We start from the raw sequence: 26103 nt of genomic DNA on the forward strand, positions 1-26103 counted from the left end.
TCTATCCCCTGCTCCTCTTCCGCTCCTCTACATGGGGAACACCAGAAAACCAGAGAAGGTGGAATATTTCCAGCCTCCCATCAAATTTCCTCTCTCCAGTTTGAGGTAGGCCCGGTCCCCCTTCTCCATCTGGATCAGAACGCCGTTGCTAGCCGCCTCGCGGGTCACATCCTGGTCACCAGCAAAGGCCGAGATGACGGGCCAGCCGTTGTGCATGAGGCTAACCTGCACGAGAGAAGGAACGAGACAGACTCATAAAAGAAGGAAGGAAATGAACAGCGTGCATGGATACAATGGACACTCAGATTATTTTGCATGTATTTAAAATTATTTTTGCTTTTCCATGCACACGCTTTCATCAGGGTATAAGCAAAAGGGGAAAATGATGATGATGAAGAAAAACACGTCCATCCACCACATTTGCTTATTATGATAACATATGCATATGAATCCTCTTCCACAGATTACATTTTATCCATCAATTTTGTACCGCTTATCCTGTTCAGGGTCACAGAGAAACTGGAGTACAGGGTACGCGATATGTACACCAACAGATGGCCAACAACCATTCAACAATCACAATCACAACTATTGTCTTCAATTAAACTATGATGCTTTTAGAATGTGGGCCCCTAACCGGGGGAAAATACAAACACTCATGGAGACAACATGCAAACTCCACACAGAAACGATCCAAGATAAGATTCAAACGAAGAGCCTTTGACTTTGAGGCAGATGTGTGCTTTTCCATCATTGAAAAATCAGTAGTAGAGACCCTGATGAAGAAGAAACTACTTCCAAATCCCGCTAGTTTAAATTACTTGACCTTGAGTTAGGTGGATCTGCGAGAACAGTTTTTTTGAAAATCTAACAGTTGATTCATTTGATACTGGAGACAGAGGTGGTCTTGGCAAAACCAGTCCTCATTACCATACTTTATGTCTTTGGGAATTTGGTAAAAAAATAACTAAATCTAGCATTCATTTGATTTGCTTTAGGTTCATGGAATAGCTAATCCAATCACTACTGATTCGACCGGCCTGTATTATCTTTTTCTTGTCTTCACCAGTTTATCCTGGCTGTGTTTAAAATGCACGGCTATCATAATTTGTAAAAATTAATATAATGATGTTCCTGCCTCCAGTTGTCCATTACAATTTTGTGGTTTTATCATGTATTTGTCCCTCTCCAGTGTTGTTGGTTGTATGTCATCGCATTTGCGAGTCTTGCATGTAGAACGAGTTTCGCTTAAAGGGAATGGAAGGACCGCAATGCACCTTTTTGCTAATATGATACAGTTTTTATGCTGAATACGAATCTTAAATCCGTTATGAAGGAAACATTTTTTATTTTTTGATTACTATTATTTGGATTTGCTGGAAAAAGACAGAAACGAAGCGGAAACAGCCGATCAGGGGCGTGACGTAGGATGTTGTGACAACAACATGGATCCCCTAGGAATACACTGTAAGAATGCAGATGAACTTTAATTTAATTTAATTTAATTTTAGCGATGAACATTATTCAGAAGGGTCCCACGAAGATGGTGATGAATAAGAGCTTTATGAAGGTGTTAAGGGTGATCAATTTGAGCCAGTTAGTCAGCACACACGTTCAAATTCAGACGAAGTAGCTGGCGATGAAGAAGCCAACACAGCAGTCAGACCCATGGTGGCGGATATGCCTCGTTTTGGAAATATCGACTGGTTAGCATTTGTGAAGTTCTTTTTTGGTTTAGTTAGTCATAAACTGATAAATAGTAAAGGCTTCGATATCCTGAATGTATATACAAAGTTTTCGGTCTTGTTTTGAAATTATGCAAACGCTGTGTATTTAGTGATTTGGTAGGCGACAACCGTGAGAACTACTTTGCGTGTAAAATGCTTATTATTGCACCAAAACACACAGAAGCGAATCACGTAGTCCAAGTTGGTATGTTTTCACAAATAAGTAATAATATAACGCTGCTTTCTTTAGGCTTCTCCCATTAGGGATCGCCACAGTGTGTCACCTCATGTGAATGCTCATATTTGTTTGGCACAGTTTTAATGTTGTTGCTTTCGGCTTGTCCCTTTCGGGGTGGCCACAGCGTATCATCTCAGATGAATGCACATATATGTTTGGCACAATTTTTATGCCAGATGCCCTTCCTGATGCAACCCTTCTCAGGGAGTGAAGGGCCCAGTGGCATACGAACCCACAACCGCTGGTTTACCTAACCAGTGCTCTAACCACTGAGCTACGGGGCCTCCTTGGCACAGCTATAATAATAATAATAAAAACAAATCATAACAAATCATTTTTACGGATTGTTTTTATCTTACAATCAGTGACGAATTCTCGAAACAAATGGGTTTTTCTTTAACGTGAATAAAAAAGGCTCCCAGTTTATTGTCGTTCCAAAACAGCCCATCTCAGATTTTGTGACGTCAGAGGTCCACCCACGAAATGAGTCATTTTGCAGGTAAGAGAAATTATATATAATATTTTCGTCTAGATAAGATAGTTTGCGTTAGAAAGTAGACATTCCACACACTTTAAGGCACAAGAAAGTTGAATGGAATTGAACTCACTCTAACGTAACAGGGTAAGTCTAATAACAGGTAATGACAATGATTTGCTTGAATTACACTTTTTAAAATAAAGTTGCAAACTCACTAAATAGGATAACCCATTCGTGATCGTTACTTTTAGTTAATAACAAAAAGTGACTGTGTGGTGGGTTATAAAATGTTAAAAGCAATCAGCTCCACGGTTGACAGGACCTGTATGATGGTTTACAGGTGGTGAAGGGGAACAATGACAAGTTCTGACCTCCACAGGAATTGTCCAGTCTGACACTGAGGGGCACAAACCTTTGGGCAGTGCTGCTCCTCGGTGGACTGATGGAATGCGAGAACAACTGGGGCCAGCCACCGTTTGGGAGTATCCAAGATGATAAACATTTAGAATCAATTGCATTGAGCAGGAGTCAGACTCGAGCCTCCCACATGGCAATATAATATTTCAACCACCGCAGAATGGCCAACTGGTTAGAACGCCCGCCTCCCAGTTCTGAGGTCTGGGGTTCAAATTCCGGCCCTGCGTGTGTGGAGTTTCATTTTCTCCCCGTGCCCGCGTGGGTTTTCTCTGGGCACTCTGGTTTCCACCCACATTCCAAAAACATGCTTTCAATGTAGACTCTGAATTGCCCCTAGGGGTGATTGTGAACGGTAGTTTTTTTCTGTGCCCAGCAATTGGTTGGCAACTTGTTCAGGGTGTACCGTGCCTTCTGCCCGAAGATAGCAAGGATGGGCTTCAGCACTCCCGTGACCCTTGTGAGGATAAGTGGCTTAGAAAATGGATGATTGGATGGATATTACAACCATGGTCAGCCAAGACCACTATGTGAGATAAATTGCAAGGCAAGCTCTTGAAATGTCTATATAATTTGCAGTGCCCAGTTTCATAGCACCTCGTAGAGAATAGGAGGAGGTAAGTGGGGCTGGAAAGTCCTGATGTTACTAGATCTGGATCAAACTGGAGTTCCAGGACTGGTGTCTCAAAGGATACATGTCAAATCTGAACAACAAGTTTTTGCCTTTGAAGTAAACCTTGTGAAATGTACTTGCCCAGTCTTTTCTTACATGGCTTCATCAAAATGTTGATGGTCACATGCATCATCAAAATGTGACTCATGCTTGCAGGAGGTGGATATCTTGTGGTATTTTACCTCAGTGGTGAAATCTATATTGATTAGTGACAAAAAGTAAAGTTAGTCATTGTCTGCTAATCTCTGGTAAGCATAAGAATGTCTCCCCTTTGGATTTCACTGGTGTGTAGTGAAGAAGTGAAGAAACCAGGTGACGCAGTTAGTTTGGGAGCACTCCAAAGTTGCAGGCAGTTTGCTGTTTTATGCTTGCCTTGCCGGGTTTAGATGCATAAAACCCCCTCACCAGTACCGAACTGAAGACTGGGGGGAGTTTAATTAGGGGTGTTAGGTAATTAGAGGGCCGTAGCTGCAAACCCTAACCTCGCCCTGGCTCCTACCTGTTTGTACATTAAGGACTACAGTCTTGTTTTTGTTTTGATTCCTCATGAACTAAAAGACTCAAACAACATTTTTTTTCCTCGTTTTTGAGAATGTAGGGTGAAAGCATGGGTATATCACTATTTTGAGGTATTGGGTGTTGATTATTCACACATTTTCAGGTCTTGTGAAACATTTTCTTTCTCATGAAACTTTTTTTTTCACAGTTTATGGAGGTCATTTATCTTTTTTATTACAAAAATTAACAATTCGATATGTTATTCATACACTGCTTTATAGCATCAGTTCAATCTATTTGGTACGCGGTCAACGCAACAAGCACATCTCATTACATATGGGATTTGTTTTTTTCAGTCCAATCCAGCCAAGTACTGGAGCGCCTCTGACTACCAGAGACAAATTCCATGTTTTTGACATAGTTGTTGAATAAAGATGATTCTTATCTTGGGTTCACATAGGAGTAGTCTAATTTAAATTGTTGAAACTAGATCTAAAAACTACTACTGCAACAATAAGGCCGAAAAGAACCAAAATATGTGGTGGAGTTAAGGGAATCTAAATTTATCACTAAATCAACCAATGCAGCATAACCATAAACATCATATAATTATACACTTAAAAACATCTCTCCACCTCCTGACACGCATGTGTGTGGGCAGGATGAAGAGAGTGGAGAGCTCTTTTGGCCCGCCACTCCTCTTTAATGGCCAACAAGCTAATGGTGACTCAGAGTCAAAGCACACGTGTGAGAATGAGTGTGAGTATGTTGCCTTGAATAGTTACAAGAAAACACTCAGACGCTACTTGAACCCCTTTTTAAAATCCTAACAGGAAAAAGATGTGCCATAGGTCGGCATGCGGGTTGGGGTGGGGGTGGGATGGAGCTGTTTCGAGGGCTGAAACTTAAGTTGGGTGCAAATAATATACAGTACAGTATTTATATCTCCTTTTGTGTGTGTGTGTGTGTGTGTGTGTGTGTGTGTGTGTGGTGTGTGTGTGTGTGGTGTGTGTGTGTGTGTGTGTGTGTGTGTGTGTGTGTTTCCTGTTTGGCTGTGAAATCAAGCAGAATGGAGAATCTGAATCCCCTTTATGCCGGAACAGTTTTACTGTGTCACAGTGGAGTGAGGGTGATAAAAAGACAAAGCCCTAACTGTAAACAGAATGAGAAAAGTAAATAACTCCATATATACAACAAAGGAACATTAAATATGGATGTTGCATGAGACTGTAGTGATATACCCCGTGAAAGAAGAACAGGACAAGATAGGACATGAAACGGACAAGAGAAGAAGCATGGAAGACAAGGATCGTGAACATGGCTATACAACTGGAATGTGGTGGGACTGACAAAGTGATTTATGGAAGTCTAAAGAATGAGAATATAATTGGGGTGATACATAAGCACTTCGTGTGTTATTTGTCCCAATAAGTGAGTGGTTCCACACCCAGTGAAAGAATCCCAGGAGCGTATGCGTACAGACATATGGAAGTGAATTCACAGCATTGTCCATGCACAAGGACTGACAGAAATGTCCTATAAATCCAGCGGCCGCAATGTGGAAGCGAAGGACCTCACCCAATCAATTGAGGAACGAAACGTGACCAGGGAGCAACCCTGTGGACAGGACAGGACACGTCCCACACTGAGGGACCCACCATGGTCTACCGGCCCCTCTGAGGTGCCCTGACAACTGGCCACAGGTGGTGTCCGCAGGGACCCAATGCCACCCTGCCAGCCATCCCCAGGAGAACAGGAAGCCCCGCACAACCAGCAGGGCCTGCAATGCAGCCAGTCTCAGCCCAGGATGAAAGAATGTTCCTTATTTATTGGAAAAGGGGGGCGGATAGGGGCACCCGACAAGACAACGATGAAGGTGGGAACCCAGGAAGCAGCACGGGCTATGAGAGGGGAGTCCACATGCCAAGAAGCCATCCAGCTTGGGGAGTTCGGCCTCGGAAGCACTGCCATGTAGCTTAGTGTAAAACCCACCTCCCCCTGATACTATGACTGCCAGGTCCCTGACTGGCTACCCTGTGAATCTCGGGAAGGGCGCTTATCAGAAATACTCCAGTTGTTTGATGCTGGATTCTCAAATTAAATGGTCAAATGTCTATTGCATGAAACCTAATGTATAGGCTTGAGGAAAACCTTTGTAAGTTTTTCAAAATGAAATAAACTTTTTTAAAAAATGGTCTCGTTAAAATATCTACAATTCTTTGTTATCCGAACAGAGCTATGTCCTGTGCTTTTTCAAATTGAAAATCCATGCAACTGATGTGCCGACAGCATACAGAATACAATTACTTTTTTCATTACAGTATCTGTAAAGGATTGACTACTGAAATACTACACTTGAACGTACGCACTCTGTGTGACAGCAGCAGACCAATCCAGTTCTTTGTGGCAAAACTTTAGTTGTCACACACATTGATGATAAAAGTTTAAGGATTCAATTATAAAATAATTTCCTTTATCCTTTGTTCCTTTAGCTGGAATTTTGAGATCGGCTCAGAAAATGAACCAAATTATGAAATTAAACAATGACCAAAAAGTGACATTTTAGTCTTGCTACACTCTTGACCCATAAAGATGTGACGTGTTTACATATTGTGTATACACGTACACACACACACGCACACAAACACACACACACAACAGTCTACTACACTCATAAAATTACCAGGCATAAAAATAAAAGCATGATAATATGGCTGGCCGTTGGTCAGGTCTAAATTGACTTGCATTCATTATGCATAAACATCAATTAAGTGCCTTATTCTAGTGCAGGAGATAATAAGTGCAACAAGGGGGGTGCAGGAAGCCAGTGAGTTAAAAAAAAAAAAAAAGACATAAAAATTAAAGCCAAATCAGAAAAGTTGAAGGGGAGGCAGAAGGGGGATGTACACTAAAATGAAACATTCAAATTTTATAAGAATACAAAGTCATATATACAGTAATTATTAATGTTATGTATAATTTCAGTGATTTTTTCTCATATTTTGAGTTAATCTCTTAAAATGCATTTTAGGATTGCATTCAGAGATTAATTGAAAGTCTCTTATTTTGAATAAGCGTTTGATATTTTGCATTCAACAATTATTAGGTAGGTACCAAAGGGCTTCAAATGATAGTCGAAAAGTAACTTAAAGTGACTTTTGATGTCACTTTTCATTTCATTCATGTACACACTGTTATTTGGTAAAGAAAAACCTGTGATAAAAATAATGTAATTTCACAGTGAAGATGGATTGTCAACTACGGGTCCCTGTTCCAAGCGTGAAGAAACGGAAGGGTTAAATCAGGAGGAGGCTCCAGTGCTGGGAGAAACCAGAAGAAGATTCCACGGAAACTCAAATATGTTTAACATTTGTATTCTCGGGCGCATTCTGTTCCCGTGCCAAAAGCATACTCACACCTTTATAAGAAATGTTTTCGGCCGACCGGTTAGCACCTCCGCTTAACGGTTCTGAGGTTGAGGGTTCAAATCTGCGCTCCAGCTTTTGTTGGTGCCTTCCTCTCTCTACCCAATAATCAGCATCACGTTGGTCGTAAAACTGTTGCCAATCAACCTTCATCGTTGCCTGCATTTAAGACTGCCAGATTAAGGGCTCCAGTGCCAGAGTATTCACGTTCACGCGTGATACACTGGCTCACAACTTCAGGTAAGTCACGCCCGTCCTCGCAGTATTTCTGACCACCATGTTCTTCCTTGTCCTCAGTGCTCGTTGTGTGTTCCCCACCTTGGTGACGTGACGAACCACGCCGTCAAGCCCTTCCACCTTCTCATGCCACCGCTTCCCGCATGTCCACCGTTTCAACAGTCCGCCATTTACGCCTCAGCAGTCCACCTCCGAATCCAATCTCAATAAACCATTCTTCACAAACTTCTTCAGCCTCTGCCTGCTTCTGAGTCCCGTCAAAATTGATCCAATTATATCCCAACATCATTGTTGTAACTGTGGAGAAAGTATTGGGTTGAAACACTTCAGCCTTGGAGCACCAAAGCTGCAAGTGTCAAGACAGAACTACTTTGTTCAATAAATATAATCCCAGAGTTTGTACAAGAGGTACAGAGTTTCAAGTAACTCATTTAACCACTCAATTGCAAAAGTCAGCAAGTAGCGGAACCACTCAACATTTCTGAAACATCTCTTCCTTGGTGCAAAATCCACAACAAAACATTATTTATATATATTATTTTCATATTCATATTATTTGTGCTTTAAAAACAAGTAGCAAATGAGGGGTAAGAAAATGCTTTGAACTCCTGCTTTCCATGTCAGAGCATAATAAAGCCGTAAACTCTGCTGGTTTGTGAGCATTTGCTGGCAATAGGCTTATATCGCCATATACTGTATACCGTTACTATGAAGAGATTCAGGTCACATAATACATGGCCGGTACATGGGTTTCCATTTGTATGTTGTTTTTACCTTATTATTTTTTTATATTTAAGATACGACCACCATGTAAAGTATTTGGGACTGAATTGACACCACCAATGTCAGTCTTTCACTTAGGGACGCGTGGTATAAACAGTGTACTCGGTTAGAACGCACACATTTGAAAGAAGGTACAGATATGAATTTAACTGAAATGAAACTGAATTTAACTTACGATAATGCTCATTGATGATCGTGTCTGTCTCAATATAAGAATGTCCCACGCACGTCTGGTCACGGAGCTCCGAGGCAGCACTGTTTTATTTTAATTTTTTTTAATCCAGTTCCAAGCACAGCAGTTGGGAGGACAAAAAAAATCTGTGACTTCGAACAGTTGCAGTCCCTAATCCCCCTCAATGGCAGTTCACAGGGTAACACTTTATCAAGGTAATTCTTGTCTTCTTTTGATGATAACGATACCTTGTTATCGCTAAAGAAGGCAAGAAGTAATTAACGTAAGGAAGAAAGACGTATCATCACACAATGTATGCAAGTTCATTGCCAGCTAATGTCTCGTATCCCCAACGCTTGTCCACTCTGCAGAAACCAAACTGGTGGTGTGTAAAGTTTGCTGGCATAGGCTCCAGCACTCCTGTGATCCTCGTGAGGATGAGCGACTTATAAAATAGACATGGACAATTTTTCTACAGTTGTGCTTGAAATGAACACAGATGTTACATTTCTTTAGTTGAGATTTTGAATCTGCGTATGTTACCTCAACAAGAAGTCACTAATTTTTTCAAGCGCTGTAAACATATTTAACAATGTGGCTGTTTTTTGTTGTTTTTTTTTTTTGTTGTTGTTGCTAGTAGGTATGTGTTTAATAATACAAAATAAACTTCATCCATCCATCCATTATCTGAGCTGCTTATCCTCACAAGGTCAACAGGAGCACTGGAGCCTATCCCAGCTGTCATTGGGCAGGAGGCGGGGTACACCCTGAACTGGTTGCCAGCCAGTCGCAGGGCACATGGAGACAAACGACAGCCGCACTCACAATCACACCTAGGGGCAATTTAGAATCTCCAATTAATGCATGTTTTTGGGAGGAAACCGGAGTGGCTGGAGAAAACCCACGAAGGCACGGGGAGAACATGCAAACTCCACACAGGTGGGGTCGGGATTGAACCCGGGACCTCAGAACTGTGAGGCCAATGCTTTACAGCTGTACCACTGTGCCACCCCAAAGAAGAATAATCTACTGTACTTCAATTGTACATAGAAGAAGAAGACGAATCTACCACAATTACCCATAGAAGAAGACAAAGCTACCTCTAGCAAGTTTAGAAGAAGACAGTGCTACTTTTTGGTGCCCTCAAAGTGGGAAGCAGCACGACACGCACAAACAGAACAAAAACTATATTTTTAATTGAATTAATTTAAAATCTTTTACAAAAACTGTCCGCATGCAAAAGTTATCCTTTTCTGAGGTCTGACAGTGGATTTGGAAAAAGTTGAGGAAGGTGAATTATTCTGCAGTCACTGACGGATTAAAAGGCCGGACTACTAACATGAGGGAGAACAGCACAATTTTAGCAGTAAATCGCGATGAAAATGACATCGAGAGCGACTGTAATAATGTGTGACAGAGACTTTCTGAGGCTCTTCAGCTCTGATACTGAAGACGTGCTTTGAGTGAACAGTTAACAGAAGGGAGAGGAATGAAAAACAATGACTTTTCTGTTATGTTTGAGCTGTTTTACTACCGTGTTACAATCACTGTTTGGAAACAAGATATGCAAGTAAACATTTACTCAGTCTTTCTGTGTGAATATCTAATTTTATAACAAATCAATACGTACAGTACATACCCGCAGCGTGTGGTCAGGTGCAGCTCGAGTATGGTGGTGGTGGTGGTGGTGGGGGGGGGTGCTACACAAAGTGGGCGCGGGTTATTAACGTTTGTGTGCCGTCCTCCAGAAAATACAGAAATAATAATGTTGGTATGGGTACCACAAAGATTTGCAGTGGCATTTTCTCAGAGTTGTAGAATGGTCTAATTGCATTCACAGCAGGGACTCGAGCTATTATATGAATGCTCAGAAATGTCGCAAAACATATTATATTTATTTGTGAAGGGACAGCTTCAAACCCAAGCACAGTTCTGGTAATACTTTTAGAACAGGTATGAGCTAAAACATGTCTTAATAAAATAGATGCAAAATCAAAATATATTTGCAACTGTCTGATGTTGTCGGGTAAACTCTTTTGATGTGATACACCTACAGGAAAGACACGATATCGTACAAAATCTTTAAAGTGTGCATTTTAACGATATAATACCTGTAGGTAAAAAAAAATACATAAATTCCGCAGTGAGGGTTCACAAGCTGGACAGGATGTCAGCCAATTGCGTGTATTACACTGCAGCGGGGAGCAATATATGGATAGTCAGGTGCAGTATTATGAAATATTTGCTTTCTGCGAAGTACAAGAAGATACATATTTCATTTTTCAAATTACAATTAGGCAACAGTTTAAATCACTCCATGACTTAGTACAAAAAATGGATCCTTTGTCTGTGTTTGTCGCTATATGTAGTATCCAATTTTGTCATTCATTTTATTTTTATCTCGTGCTCTCCAATTTGGGTTTTTAGATATCCTGTCCTGCAGACATGATGTCTAATTTTATTCATATTCATGTTCAACCAAGTTACCTTATTGAAATATCCATCCACATTTCAGGCAATTTCACTTCCTCTGCATTTTTCATTTTCACACCCCATAACCCACCAAATTTCAGCTCCACAATTGAAAAAAATAACTATTTACTGATATGTCAACACATGATCTTGAATTAACGAGCCAGTAATGAAACAAACAAAATCTTATAAATTAATTCATGAGTACCATGGTTGTTATTTAAAAACACCCACATTTGAAGTTACCCTGTTTTAAGTTTTAATTAGTATGACGGTTTATACCGCAAAGTGGCGTTTCTGTTATTGAACAGTTCTGCATGATCTTGGACTGTTGTTAATTTCCACAACTACGTACATTTTTCCAACTGTTTTGTAGAACCAGTTCTATCCTATAGTTTAGGCCCAGTTCCGTCTCTTCCTTCCTCTTATCTCTTCTCACCCGTCGACTCGTTGCATTCTTCTTCGTTGTCCCAACCGCGCCATTTGGCCTCATTAGTTGATGTCTTTGCTCAATCTCTACATGTAATTAGGAGCCTTCTTTCTAATTAGGATGTTTTCTGTATGTCAGCTTTGCATGCAGTCTACGACTGAGACCACTAAGTGGTTATGTGGTACAGCCCATGAGTACGATAAATCATTTTCACATCATAAACCGACTTCTGACAGACAAGACCAAGAACAGATTACGTTGATTAGATTAAGGCAAAAGCATCTGGCAATAACACCAGATCAAAGTAAATTAAGAGATGTAAATTTAGATGAGTGACACTCACTGCATTATTATCACATTACATTACATTGTGATTTTTCAACCAACAAATCCTTAGCCCATTTAAGGAGTGCATACTTTTTTACAGAATTTTTTATTTATTTATTTATTTTGGGGGGGGGGCAGGGGGTGCTTGCTTACAGCATGTAGGGGATTTTTCGTCTTCTGCTGCAATGTGGCCAAAGTGTCATGTTTCTCACCAGAGGCTCAAACATCTTTGTTGAAAGCAATTTTCACACCGATGTCGCCGTGCATCTACTAATCCTAATCTGGTCAGCGCCAACAAGTGCGTGAGTACACAGTTCTGTGAAATTCAGTCGAAAAGGAGCACACACAACACGGTCGTGCCTCTCGTGCCAGTTTTCAAGGAATGCAACATAAAAGTGGCTCAGGAAACAGGCTCACAAATGGTTCGGATTTTGTGCAGCATTTCCAGAATGGAGTGACACATCTTTCATCTATCAGCATATCTTTTCAAACAATCAACCAAGCCAACTTTTTCATTGTATGCTTGTCGGAATTTGGCTACTTTCAAGGATCCACGCTGTCGAATTTGTATGTTTCAAACTTTTATTTTCCTCACAATTAATTTTAGTGATGCAACGAAATGAAAATTCTTCATTGAAAGCCAAAACCCCAAAATAATTAATCAAAGAAATTTTATTTCTAAACGCTCTTCATTCCAAAAAATGTAATGTAAAGAGCTTTACAATGGTTAAAAGTATAAAAACAAAGTAAACCCACTGATTATTAATTATAAAACTGTCATTTATTCATTTTTCATACCATTAAAATGACTATTACTTCTATACTATTGAAATTATGTCACAAACATTAACGTAGGACAGTTATTGCAGTATATTATGTAATGGGATTTTTAAAAAATCTGCATAATCTTCAATTTCACAAAACAATCATTACTATATTATTGTTAATTGTTAATAAATTATGGCTATGATATTTCTTACTTTAAAGTAGTTGTATGGAGGACGCATTTGCAGCCAAATGTCTTCTCTTGAACTTTCTTTTTATTATTTATTGCTGCTGAAATTGTGCAAATTTCAGAACTGTGGGACTAACAAAGGTCATTTTGTATTATTACATGAATGTAGTTTTAAATTATAGGGTTACTTTCTCAAGTGACAGGGCAGCGTAGGTAGAAATGTAGTGTATTTCTGTTATGGAGATGATGACTAGTGACGTCTGCTGTGCTGACGACAGACACAAGGCACATGTTCCCCTCTGCTGCTCGACATTGTATTTGGATACAATCGCTGCAGCTCATAGATCACCGGGGCAGCTGCCTCAAAATACCACACAACAAGCATCCCCCCCCCCCCCCCTTCCCCGAACAGCGGAAAGCAGCAAGGTTGAGCGACAATCAGGATGCTACATTTAGCCTAGTAGCCGCTAGCATGATGACAGGAAAGCTACGCAGTCCTCATCATTCAATGCCGCATGCAAATTTGAATTATTGCAGAAAAGTTCGTGAACTAGTTCCTATGTTGGGTCACATTCACCCAACTGAGCTTAGTTCACTCCTGCCCGCTGAACGTTATTGAGAATACGCTCCTACTTTTCCAACAAAAGTTCACTTTCATGAAAGAGCGCCAAAATTTGTTAGGGACTTCCAGGACAAAACCCGTCTGAAAACACGATTTTTGACCTGCGTCTAGGGATAAACGCGGTTTTTGGCAACCGTTCGAGTGTGACCGCTATTTATGTTTATATGGCCGAGGTGCGTTCAGGGACACTCGGTAAATGGGAGAGAATATGTATTTTGTTCGGAAAATTATGTGGATCAGAAATCTTGGAGAAGTGAAATCAAAGTATTATGAGGGCAATAGCCGGGCAGCAATATACAGTAGAGCACTGGAATTTAGTTTAAAACTTTGAAATATGAACTATAAACTGAAGGAGTGAAGTGAACTCTGAAATAGTTTGGGTAGAAAATGAACTTTTCCAACATTGAAGCTAACCACACAGTGCAGATTGAAGGAAACATGTAAAAAAAAAAGTGACTTTTATGGCATTCCATGAAAGCAACTAAGAAGAGTCTATGTCCAAGTCAGGTGCTGATTTTGAGGGGTGCTGGTGTGGGGGTAATCAACATATTTTAAGTGCAAGACTGAAATGCTTCAATGACGACGTTGAGGAAAAACTGCACCCAGTACAAAGTCTTTTGACAGCGCCTTTCATTTTGTGGCCATGACGAGCGTAGCTTTCATGCGCCAGCAGCAAGTTGTAAATGTCTTCACCCCCGACATATTTACTTTGTGTTTCTGGGAAACTGGCTTCAAGTACCGTAGATGAGATGTTGTAAAGTACCACTTAAGATTGCGAACATCCCCTGTAATAAGCGTAATAAATACATATGTATGTGCATATAAATACACATGTATCTATGTGTAAGTGTATGTATACTGTATAAATGGTTTATATATATATTGCGGTAACAGTATGTTTTGTTTGGGAAATAGTGCTGTATATCGTATGAATAACCTTATATTATATTAACATAAGTCCAAATTTCTAAAGAACGAGGGGTAGGAATAGATCTGTCCCCCCCCCCCCCCCCCAACTCTCTTGTGCTAAAGGAAGATTTGTATTCTTCTAAATGTAACCACCATCCTGTTAATTCACAGCCTGGCCCTCTGCGTGTTTAGTCTCGGAAAAATGAATGTTTGATTGCACGCCATTTAATTTCAGGCAAACACCCGTGAAGTCATGAAATTAATTGTATCTGGCAGAAAGAAAGACGTTTCAGGAAGCAACAAAATGATCAGAAAGTAGCAAATCTATTTGTGAAAGAAATTTTGCCCCGTTATCCTTAACGCATTTGATGACTTTTTTTCCATTTATTTCCTCCCAAACGAATTGAATGTCTGAGGCAAAATACAAAACAGCAACCAAAAATGAGCAAGCGAGCGAGCAAGAAAATGAACGGACACCAGCACTTTCTTGCATAGGACGACTTTGTCTCGTGATCAATGCTTCCTCAGACTTTCTTCCTCCTGCCCTCATTCTCCCAGCTAAACCACTTTTCCCTCTTTAATGTCCATCATTAGCTTGTTTTCTCTGCCCCCCCCCCTCCCCGTTCATTACTTTTCCCCTCCATAGCGCCTCCACAGTTCTATTTGGCCTTTTCTTTTTCTCACCTTCTTTTTCATGTACTCTCATCCCTTGATGCCACGCAACGTGTTTTTCATCCGCTTCCTCGCATCTCCCGCACACACCGCACTAACACCCTCTCGGGCAATTAAACAGTGGAAGTTTTCAACACGCCAGGTGCTCTGGATGGATGGATGGATGGGAGCAGGTCGGAGCGGGGCGTCGCGGAACAACAATCGACACCCGTTCTATATTTGAACCAAAAAAATAATAATTGAAAATGTTATATTTACTTCATCTCAATAGCATTGTCTCGCGCCTCATTGGATTGACTTAATTACTTCCGAGCAGCGTGTCTCGCATTTGTCATCCACAATTCTGTTTGGGCGAGGTCAGACAACAATGACCTGCTCCAAATGTTTCCCGCCTTCCTTGTTGTTGCCGCAGATATGCCCGGGTAATTAATTTGGGACCGCAATAATAAAGTCGAAGTAGCAACATGGAACGTCAAAACTCCGGGGACCCAACAGCGTAATTACACAACAGTTTAATTTGTAAAAAAAAAAACAAAAAAACACATACACACTGTAATTAAAACTGCGAGAAGCCTCATTATCCGCATGTTTAACAATCGGCTTACAACAGCTCAAAGATTTCCTGTCACTTGACGAGAGAGGCAGTATGAAATGTACGGTTAGGAGGATGAAAGTCAGGCCGCTTTTCATCAGTGGGAGGAAAAGATATTTCTATACGGGGAAAAAATAAATATCAAAAAATAAAGCTGTGTGGTAGGAAAGCTGACTATTATTTGAATGCTGTGCATTTTTGCCACCAAAGAAAAGGGGAAGAAGTTGGTGCTGTCCGCGGTTCTGAAGCTGCAGCCGCCGCAGTATTGCGCTAAGAGCGCCTGGCTTGGTTCTGTCCTCTCTGCATGTATGGATTCATTATGATTGCGCCAGTGGGTGGAGAGCAAATAACCTTCATTTGCTGATGCCCACACTCATCATTGTCTCTGGGGAAAGAAGATGCAGACACACACACTGACCTGTATTGTTTGGCGGTTGTAGACTTTCACGACGTGGAAGTTAAAACTGTAAATCCCTTTTCGCGGCGCAATGAAATTACTTCTCTCCTCGTCAAAATTCCTCCCGACGTTTACGAGAACCTGACACAAAGAACAGAAGAAAGTTATGTCGTCAACGCAGCGTTCAAAATGACTTTGCCTCGTTGGATTTGATCATGTGGCAAATGATGACATCGAAAGTTTTGCGTGATAAAAAACTCACAAGAACATCTCCGCTCAGGTTAAGTGTTCCTAAAGTGTCCGATTGTTCCAAGTCATAGAAAAACCTATCAAGTCCGTGGTTAAAAAAAAGAACACGCCGCTTCATGTTGATACAAAAGGGCACACCAGGCCACACAGCCATTGAAAAGCAATAACTGGATCTCTTAATCCGCTCCTTTTCCCCACCCCACTCATAACTACTTAACTTAATGCGGAATGAGAAAATGCACAATCCATCTTTCAAATGAAATTTCAATTATGCATCTTTGCGGCCAAATGTCTGCTTGAGTGGATCGAAGCGGACCGCGGCAGGTAATTGAGCGGGAGTTTGAGAGAAAATTAACCTTTTCCGACAAGCTGGTAGGACGTCGTCTAAATTATTTGACAACGCGTCAGATCACATAACCAATATCGACTTGGAAAACTTTATTCACTTATTTTTAAATCAGTCTTCACGGCAGACCTGCATGACTATAAAAAAAGAATTGGAACATGGTCGCTTCCCTTTCTGGGCCGACCTTCTGACCAATAGGCTGGCAGACAGGCATGACCCGATGCTGCTCGGAGGTCCTTCCAGTGACTTTTATTACTCAGTCTGACATGAATATTTTATTTAGAAAACGACATATCTACCAAATGAGATTCAGATGGCACTAGGTCATTTGTATGGATTTTTTTTCATTGCAATCGAACATTCGCGGTTCACGTCTTGCTGCACACAAAATGTAAAAACGGCAACTAGTTATCGGCGAGATATTAGTTTGTTTCCTGACTGGTGTTGATGTGCCCTTGAGCAAGAAAACGTCCCCACCCTCCAGGCTCAAGATGTGCCGCACTGTTTGTGCGCTTGCTTGCATGTGTGAAATTTGGTTATACGTGTATTCTATATGAATAAAAAGGGTTAATGTCATTTCCCCTCAATAATCGTAGTCTGTACAATTCTTTTATGCCAATGTGTTACCTACACGGTCAAAATGTAAGTGCGGTGTTTTCTTGGTCACTCATTAAAAGGGTCCATGCACAGATTAACATGCAATTGACAACTCCCTCAAAGTTGATAAAGAGTGGTCCCCCCTCCACACACACATACAAACTTTTGACTCTTTTTCTTCCGGTCTAAAATCTCCACGTTTAACATGGTCATATATGTTGATTTGAAAGTGGCGGTTTCGACAAGAGAAACAGCTGTTGAGTCCCTACCCGATCAAAGTAGATGACCATGGTCCGGTTGCTCATTTCCGAAGGCTCGTGGTTGGTGTTCCGCACGGCCGAGAAGGCCACTTTGGCACTGCCCGAGCGCACCGAGATGCCCAGCGCCGTGCCCGTGGGGTCCGACGTCGGGTTGGAGTCGCACACCACCAGGCACTTCCCCTCCAGGACGATCGGTTCTGTCTCGTTCTGAGCGCGGCTCGGGCTCGGCAACGCCGTGAGCCACGCGGCGCTCAGCAGGCAAAGGGCCAACATGCCCGGACGGGGCCACAAGCGAGGACTTGGGAGCGGGGGGGGTGGGCTGGAGTCCACTTCCGCGGGGAAAGTAGGGCTGGTAGCGGCTGCCCAGCTTTCCCACAAAGTCAAGCGAACTCTGCTGGGAGTTGGCCGACACGCTCGCTTTCGGAGAACCGTCCCAGGACGTCCGGCCAGATTCGACGCTTGCTGTTGGTCGTCCTTTTTTCCTTTTCTTTTCTTTTCTTTTCTTTTTTAAGCCTTTTTCACTTCTTCACTGCTTTTCGGTGACTCGGAGAACAGGAAAGGAGTGCGCGCGCTCAGGGGCGAGATGGAGGAAGGTTGGCGAGTAGGTGGGACGAAGGGGGGGTGGCGAGTGCCGTCTGAATAATTGAGACGTCACATATGAGAGTTTGAAACACAAAAGGCTCCGGAGGAAGAGACGCGCCGACGCAGGTCAAGATGCTTACGCCTTGCTCTCACCCCCCCTACTCCCTCTCCCTTAACCGCAGATCGTCCCTCCCTCCCTCCGGTCACGGAGAGCCATCATCGGATTAGCGCGTGCGCGTCCTCCCTATTTTCCAATTGCCTCCAGCCTCCAACCAACACCCCCCCCCTCTCCCCCCGCACCGCCATCCCCGCCCCGACACTTAAGGCAGCCCACCTCTCTTTCTCTCTCTCTCTCTTCTCTCTCTCTCTCTCTCTCTCTCTCTCTCTCTCTCACTCGCTCGCTCTCTCTCTCTCGACTGGTTTATTTGTTATAATAAAACAGCAAGTGATCTTGAGTCATTAGAAAAACTGATGGTGTTACCACAATAATTTGTATTGTCTCATCAGCAGAAGAGTACATGTATACAGATGTCAATCCCAGCTGTCCACGGGCAGGAGGCGGGGTACACCCTGAACTGGTTGCCAGACAATCACAGGGCACACGAAGACAGCAACAGTCACACTCACAATCACATGTAAGGGGTATTAAGAGCCTCCAATTAACCAACTGGCAGCACAATGGACGACTGTTTAGAGCGTCAGCCTCAGGGTTGTGTGGACCGGGGTTCAAATCTCAGCCTCACCTGAGTGGCATCTGCATGTTCTCCCCGTGCCTGCGTGGGTTTTCTCTGGGCACGTCAGTTTCCTACCACATCCCAAAAACATGCAACATGAATTGGACACTCTAAATTACCCCTGAGTGCGATTGTGAGTGCGGCTGTTTGTCTGTATGTGCCCTATGATTGGCTGGCAACCAGTTCAGGGCGTACCCTGCCTCCTGCCCATTGACAGCAAGGATGGGCTCCAGCACTCCCCGCGACCCTTGTGAGGATAAGCAGCTCAGATAATTGATGGAATGAACCTACCATGCGTGTTTTTTTTTGTTTTAGACACTGTAACCATAGATAGATAGATAGATAGATAGATAGATAGATAGATAGATAGATAGATAGATAGATAGATAGATAGATAGATAGATAGATGGATGGATGGATGGATGGATGGATGGATGGATGGATGGATGGATGGATGGATGGATGGATGGATGGATAGATAGATAGATAGATAGATAGATAGATAGATAGATAGATAGATAGATAGATAGATAGATAGACAGACAGACAGACAGACAGACAGACAGACAGAGACAGACAGACAGACAGACAGACAGACAGACAGAGACAGACAGACAGACAGACAGACAGACAGACAGACAGACAGACAGACAGACAGACAGATAGATAGATAGATAGATAGATAGATATAGATAGATAGATAGATAGATAGATAGATAGATAGATAGATAGATAGATAGATAGATAGATAGATAGATAGATAGATAGATAGATAGATAGATAGATAGATAGATAGATAGATAGATAGATAGATATCAACAAGGGAGAGAGGCAAGTTGGTGCAAGATTTCACAGGTCAGCTCAAATGACATCCGGATCTGGTCTGTGGGCCTTCAGTTTGACAGCTGTGTCCTACATGAATAAATCCTGGGCTGTTTTAGTCGTGCTCACACACCCACATCCTTTGCTTTAGTCAAAATCAACCCAAAGAGCAGCTTCAAAGCTATACAAAAACATTCCGACCTGGCTCAATAATAGTAATCCACTGTTATTAGAACTGAGGCCTTGTTAAAACACTCACTCTCACAATGTCTTTTGGGAAATATATGAGTATTAAGGTATCAGGACCACACTGGAAAAAAAAAACATTACCAGAAGAAAAATTGTCAAGCTATAACCTTATTGTCAAGAAAAAAGTTGCCATATTACAAGAATGTCAGTATTACCACAATGTTTTTCATGTGACTGTTTCCTATTCACGGCCTAAAATTATTTTTCATCTGAATATTTACATATTGTAACACAGGTTACTTATAGACTACAGTATATATGTGTGTGTATGGGTGCATGTGTGTGTGTGTGCGTGTGCACCGCTCCTTGAGCCGTCACCTTATTGTGGTTGAGCGGTTTGTGTGTCCCAGTAATACTCGGAGCGAAGTTGTCTGGGGTTCATGTCCCTGGTGGGGCCGCCCATGGAAAACAGGAGGAAGGGCTCAAAAGTGAGCGCCTGGTGGCCGGGCCCGCATCCACGAGGCTCAGCCGGGCACAACCGGAAAGGTAATGTGGGTCCCCCTTCCCATCTCTCAGCTGGCCTGGGAAAACCTCAGAATCCCCCCAGAAGAGCTGGACGAAGTGGCTGCTGATCCGGAAAAATTATAGAAGATGGATGGATGGAAGGTAAAAAGGTATTCAGATTACTTTGCCAACATAAGAACGGCATGATCTTGTAATTTGAATCGCCCTGGTATTTTTAATATTGGGCAGTGCAGCTGCCTCACAATCAAGAGGTTCTAGGTTTGATTCTTGACTCGGGCCTTCCAATGTGATGTTTGCGTGTTCTCACTGTGCTTGTGTGGGTTTTCTCCAGTCACTCAGGTTCCTCCTACTTTCCAACATCGTGCTTCTGAGGGCAGTTCAAGACTTAATTGCTTAATTAGTTGTTTTTGTACATGTCCATTGAGATTGGCTGGTAACCAGCAAAGCGGTACTTGGCCAAAATCGCATAGGAGAAAGTCCAACTCTGACCCAAACAAAGACTTGGTCCATAGAAAAATGCAAAAGACCAACTAGAACAGGTTGAAAAGGGACATTTTTGATTCTTCCGACTCAAATTACCTGGAAAACCCAATAAAAGAACACCAAAGAAATTTGATTTCATAAACTTGATAGAAGGACCTTTCAATCCTTTGACAGTTTTGATTCCTCTCAAGTTCTCCTCTTCACCACTCTACTGGAATATCCCCCCCCCCTTCATTTTCCCCACAACACAACAAGGTTGTTTACTATCCTCTTCCAGAATCAAGTCAGTAAAATGGAATACTGTACAAGTACTCCATTGCGTGAGAAGGGAGGGAGAAGCACTCAAAATAATCACAATCGATGAAGCAATTTGATGGCTTTGTATTCTTGTAAATTGAAAGTAAAACACTGATAATCGCTTTAATTCGGAAAAACAAAAATGCTCTGGACCGGTTTTGATGTGACATTTGGAGTCCCCTGGAAATTTTGGGCCCCCAGGTGATTGCCATTGGTTGCCCAATGGTAATATTGCCCCTGGTTTCAGGTGTCAGGATTCAAATGTAACTTATTTGAATTGTGCTGATTCAGTGAGCAAGAAACCAAACTGATAATATTGTATGCCATTCAAGTCTACTACATCAGACACAGTAACTACAAGTGGGTGCGTGTCACAAAAGAGCAGCGCAAATCTGGGGGCGAGTTACAACGGGTTGTCGTGATCTCGCAGACGGGGCTGTAAACACAGCCGACGTTTTGTGCAGCAAATCAAAGTGGCTTATTTATGTATCCCTTTAAGTGAGCTGAATGAGGATCTTGCATGCGTGGTTCGAGTGGTCCGAGTCTACAGGCTTCGTCGCTTAGCTCATGTGGCGAAAGACAACATAATCCAATAGAGTTTGAGCTTGTGAGAACCGCAGGCGACCTTAATGGCTCTGCGTACCTCGTCAATCTATCCCCACCCACGCACGGTCGTTTGTACGTGACCACCCCACCCCCGCCCCCTTGCTGCATGCTGAGTATTGGGATGATTTAAAGAAGTAAAAATGGAATCATAATGATGATGGTTTGTGTTAACTGTTTTCGAGGGTCAGACGACCACTGTTCACAAATGGTTGGTAACGATGACGAAAAGTTAACCAATTTATGAATGAAATATATCTGATGCAGGCCACAAGTATATTTGGCGTGCACGGATATATTCAGATATTCTCCACAAACTCCACACAGGAGATTCCGGGATTGATCCCGGGACCTCAGAACTGTGAGGCCAACGCTTTACCAGCTGCTCCACCGTGCTGCCTATGAAATAGCAATATAAGGCAAATTCATCTTTTAAAAAAATGATCTTATACTATTTTGTTCCTATTTGTTAAACAGCACAAAACTGTGGAATGACCACGTAGATTACAGAAACAGAAACAAGACTGGAGTGGATTAAAAAAAAAGTCAACACACTCAAGTGTTCAAAAGTCAAGTTTTTGTGCTAAGAATGTTTTTTGACCAAGATCAATATTTTTAAGCCATTTTCCACCATTAATGTGACTGAAAATTTGTTCAAAACAGATTTATTTTTGTATCTTTATAAGAGAGGAGGTGAAAATAACTAAACTTGAATGTGATTGACTTGGACTGATGTTGAAGTTGCCACCTTCTTGGCCAGGTCATTCATTCAGGTCATATTATTTCTGGCATGTGGCTGCGTTCAGAAGTAACAGATTGCATTCAAATTCATGTTGAATGTGAGTCCACACAGACCTGTCGCCATTTGGACCATCCGTTGGACCACCCTGGTTCCCTCGGTGTGGGTGGTGTCCAATCCACTGGCCCGCTCCTGGGTGGGCTCCGACCTCTGACCTGCCACCCGGGTGATAGGTGTGGGGCAATTACAGGTCACTTCTGAAGGTTTTTGTGAATAGGAGACAGTGTCAATCTACTTGCAAGTGTCCACAGATACTCACCTCTGGGACTTACAAGAACTAAAGTCGTTTAGAATTTACAAAGCCACTCCCACCACACTTCAGTTGTACAGCCAGGTCCACGACATATTTTCTGCATGCTTCTCCTCTTATCCTTGTCCTGTCCGATATTGTCCTGTCCTTCCTTCACAGGATTTCATACTACTGCCCTATACAACACTTGAATCTAATGTGCCACTGCATCCGGCATACTTTGCTATCGACTATCTAGTCTTCTCTAGTAATCTACTTTCCTTATCTTTTTTTTTTTTATAAACTAAGTCCTGTCCCTTATTGTCTTCTGTTCCTATGTTATTGAGTTATCGTTTCACTGTCCCTCCCCTTATTTTCTTTCTGTCACTCCCCTTTGAAACCGTGTTCTGTCTGACTAAACTACTTAATAAAAATAAAAATCCACCAGAATAAGAAGAACCACAGTGGCAGCTTCAAAACTCCACTGTGGCACAGTAAAACAGATCTCACAGTGACACACAGTTTTCACACTGTTTGACCTAACAGTCGAACAAGACAAAAAGGAAAAATAAAACGCAGTGACCATGTAGATTCTGGACGGTCTTCATTGGGCTTCACTGATTCATGAGAATCATGACAGAACGAATGAAGTATGAATGTTGGACACGACATTCAACAAGTGTCAGAAAGAGTTTATGCAATCTTATAATGTGTGTGTAACTGACCTTGAATTTACAGACACCCATGAACCAATGCCTCCCTTTGTTACTGGAGTGTCTGGTTGCCACGGCAACATTCGTGTACGCTATCTCTTTATGGATGGTATTTTTCCATCAATAGACAAGGATTTTGAGTGTGTCTGTTGAGTTGATTTTTGTTTATAAGTGTTGGTACATTTTGTTGGCCACATCGGCCCTCATGTCTACCTCCGCATCTGTAGGACATTGAGAGCATCTGTGGCCCAAAACCTCTGCGGTGTGTCCTTCACATTGGCAGAAGTTGGCCGTTGTCAGCAGCTTTTCCAGCTAATTGAGCACGGTCAATCAGTGGCAGAGGCCGCTGTTGACAGAATGTAAACCAATGCCTGGTTGGTTAACATCGTACAAGTATAACAGATGAAACACAGTGTAGCACCTTTCGGATGGAGCATAAGCATGGCATGAGGTTTAGCAAAATACTTTTTTAGCAGTGCTGACAACTATGGTGGCCTGGAAGTGCAATTTGTTATATAGTTTTGCAGTTCCGTGCCGGTGTAGAGAACTGGTCACAAGCTCAAACAAAGCAAATAAATACGTTGCTCTTTTGGAACAATCAAAGAAACATTTTGAAAGACAAAGGAGTAAAACAAAAAAGTACACAAACCTTGTGGGCTCATATCCACAAGGGGTTCAAATAGTGTTCTTAGTCTAAGTAAAAGCCTGCAGATTTCGCTCGTTGTATTTATAGAGTCGTTTAAGACCTGTGAAAAAGAGTTTGGCAAGATGACGTCACACTGTCTCTTGTGAAGTCTTAAAAGGTTTTTGCAGTGTGATTGGGGACGTTGATGTGGCTGGTTGACCACCCCGTTCGAACCATTTCAATCAATGACAGCATTCGTGGTTTTTTTCTCCATATATTAAATGAGGGCGGCACGGTGGAGCAGCTCGTAAAGCGTTGGCCTCACAGTTCTGAAGTGCCAGGTTCAATCCCGGACCCGCCTGTGTGGAGTTTGCATGTTCTCCCAGTGCCTGCCTGGGTTTTGTCCAGGCACTCCAGTTACCTCCCACATCCCAAAAACATGCAACATGAACTGGACACTCTAAATTGCCCCTAGGTGTGATTGTGAGCGCAGCTGTTTCTCTCCATGTGGCCTGCGATTGGCTGGCAACCAGTTCAAGGTGTATCCCGCCTCCTGCCAGTTGATAGTTGGGATAGGCTCCAGCACTCCCCGCGACCCTCAAAGAAAATGGATGGATGGATTTTAAATGAGCAGTTGAAGATCATTGTGTGATGCTGTTCTTTTTTGTGCGTTTGCAACGGTATTTGATAGCAAGTTGAGCAATAATACCAATTTGAACAAAGTGGTGCTCAGAAGCTCAAGCAAGAAATTTGAAACCTGTCATTTTGGAGGTGCAAGGCTTCAGCACATTAGCGACGATATATAAAACGTGAATTAATACCGCCAATTTATAGTGTAGTACAGTCCTTTGTTCACACCAGCGATGCAGTGAAATGGTCTCCAGTTACGTAGATGACATCACTTCAGACCACGGCAGCATATAGATTGGAAATTTAAAAAGTGCGTTCTCAGGGTAACTAATAATTTGCCAATTATTCAACAACAAACAACAAAACAAACAATAGCCATTTTCACTTTCTTGAACAAAAATAATATATGAAGATAATTTGTTCGTGAAATGTTGGTAAGTACCGGTATTCAGTGTTCACACGCAATGAGATTCCTGTTAAATGAAAATAGTCCAAGTAATGATATATTTTTGCAATAACCTTAAAAACATAATGGCATGTGCTTGTGTGAGTTGATGTGTGTGGCATCACACATAAACTCCACGGAGGAATAATAATGCCAATTGTTTTTGGCCTGGCTGTACTTGACTGGCTGCAATTCAAACGCAATGACAGAAGCAATATGTCACCACATTTTTTGGTGTATTTGCTAAGCAGAATATGAGAATAGTTAAAACAGCATATTCGTCGCAAGGTCCGTTGCTAGTGTAACACACATATTTGTGGGACGATATCTTTTGCTGCTACACAATTGGTGTCACCTTTCTTTTTGTTTGGGAGGGGGTACATATTGACTAATATTATTACTACTATGCTGCTACTAATATGCTGTAGGATTTAGCTGCATCCATACTGTTGCATATGAAGATTTGTAAGGTGGAGTGATATCATTTCTAAATTTTTGAACTTCATCTCATCACACAGCAGCTGAAGGTTCTATTTCAAACCGTCAAGGAACAAACTGCATACCAGTGGATGAAGCCAAAATATATTTAGTGTGGGTGGTATTTGTGCTTTCAAAGCTTCTCATCTTGAGGTATCTAATACTGTATTAAACATAACAACAGATAAGTCAGGAAACAGTGTAGGTGTAGCAAAACGTTAAGTCAGAAATATTGTATGTATCAGTGGACCAGCTGGGATATGTCTTAAATTAGGTTTAAACGCACAAAGAATCTATTAGGACTTCAGTATTTGTTTAGTCAGTTTTTTGTTTTGTTTTTTTTTAACCAAGCAACAGCAAAAGTCAAATCCCTCTAAAGAGATTTAACATGATATATTACATGTGTATCCCCCAAATATGTTTCTGAAGTGGGACTATCAACTTCTGTTCTGCACGATATCGCGCAAGGCTTTCGCA

At 41.9% G+C, this 26103-nt stretch overlaps 2 protein-coding genes across 2 annotated transcripts in view; one reads left to right on the forward strand and one right to left on the reverse strand.

Moving 5' to 3' along the window:
* Nucleotides 1–7871, forward strand: part of LOC133501824 (uncharacterized) — a 161621-nt gene extending 153750 nt beyond the window's left edge. The window contains exon 5 of the mRNA XM_061821860.1: nucleotides 7751–7871. Within this exon, the coding sequence (XP_061677844.1) occupies nucleotides 7751–7784 (34 nt within the window). The 3' untranslated portion in view covers nucleotides 7785–7871. The remainder of the gene's footprint in view (nucleotides 1–7750) is intronic.
* On the reverse strand, nucleotides 22–18111 carry cbln1 (cerebellin 1 precursor). The gene is made up of 3 exons (XM_061821864.1): nucleotides 17483–18111; nucleotides 16043–16162; nucleotides 22–225 (listed from the first exon to the last, which is right to left on the reverse strand). The coding sequence occupies exons 1-3, from the start codon at nucleotides 17744–17746 to the stop codon at nucleotides 28–30; spliced, it is 582 nt and encodes a 193-aa protein (XP_061677848.1). The 5' UTR covers nucleotides 17747–18111; the 3' UTR covers nucleotides 22–27.
* Nucleotides 18112–26103: the final 7992 nt, after the last annotated feature.

Source organism: Syngnathoides biaculeatus, chromosome 6 (genome assembly GCF_019802595.1).
Source record: "Syngnathoides biaculeatus isolate LvHL_M chromosome 6, ASM1980259v1, whole genome shotgun sequence".
NCBI classification, from domain to species: domain Eukaryota; kingdom Metazoa; phylum Chordata; class Actinopteri; order Syngnathiformes; family Syngnathidae; genus Syngnathoides; species Syngnathoides biaculeatus.

What these genes read in the sequence shown, in the direction of transcription:
- cbln1 (XM_061821864.1), bottom strand. Translation starts at nt 17,746, where the DNA reads ATGTTGGCCCTTTGCCTGCTGAGCGCCGCGTGGCTCACGGCGTTGCCG. An exon ending in TGGTCATCTACTTTGATCGG is followed by an intron (nt 16,163 to 17,482) that starts GTAGGGACTCAA and finishes TCTTTGTGTCAG; the next exon opens with GTTCTCGTAAACGTCGGGAG. An exon ending in ACAACCGCCAAACAATACAG is followed by an intron (nt 226 to 16,042) that starts GTCAGTGTGTGT and finishes TCTCTCGTGCAG; the next exon opens with GTTAGCCTCATGCACAACGG.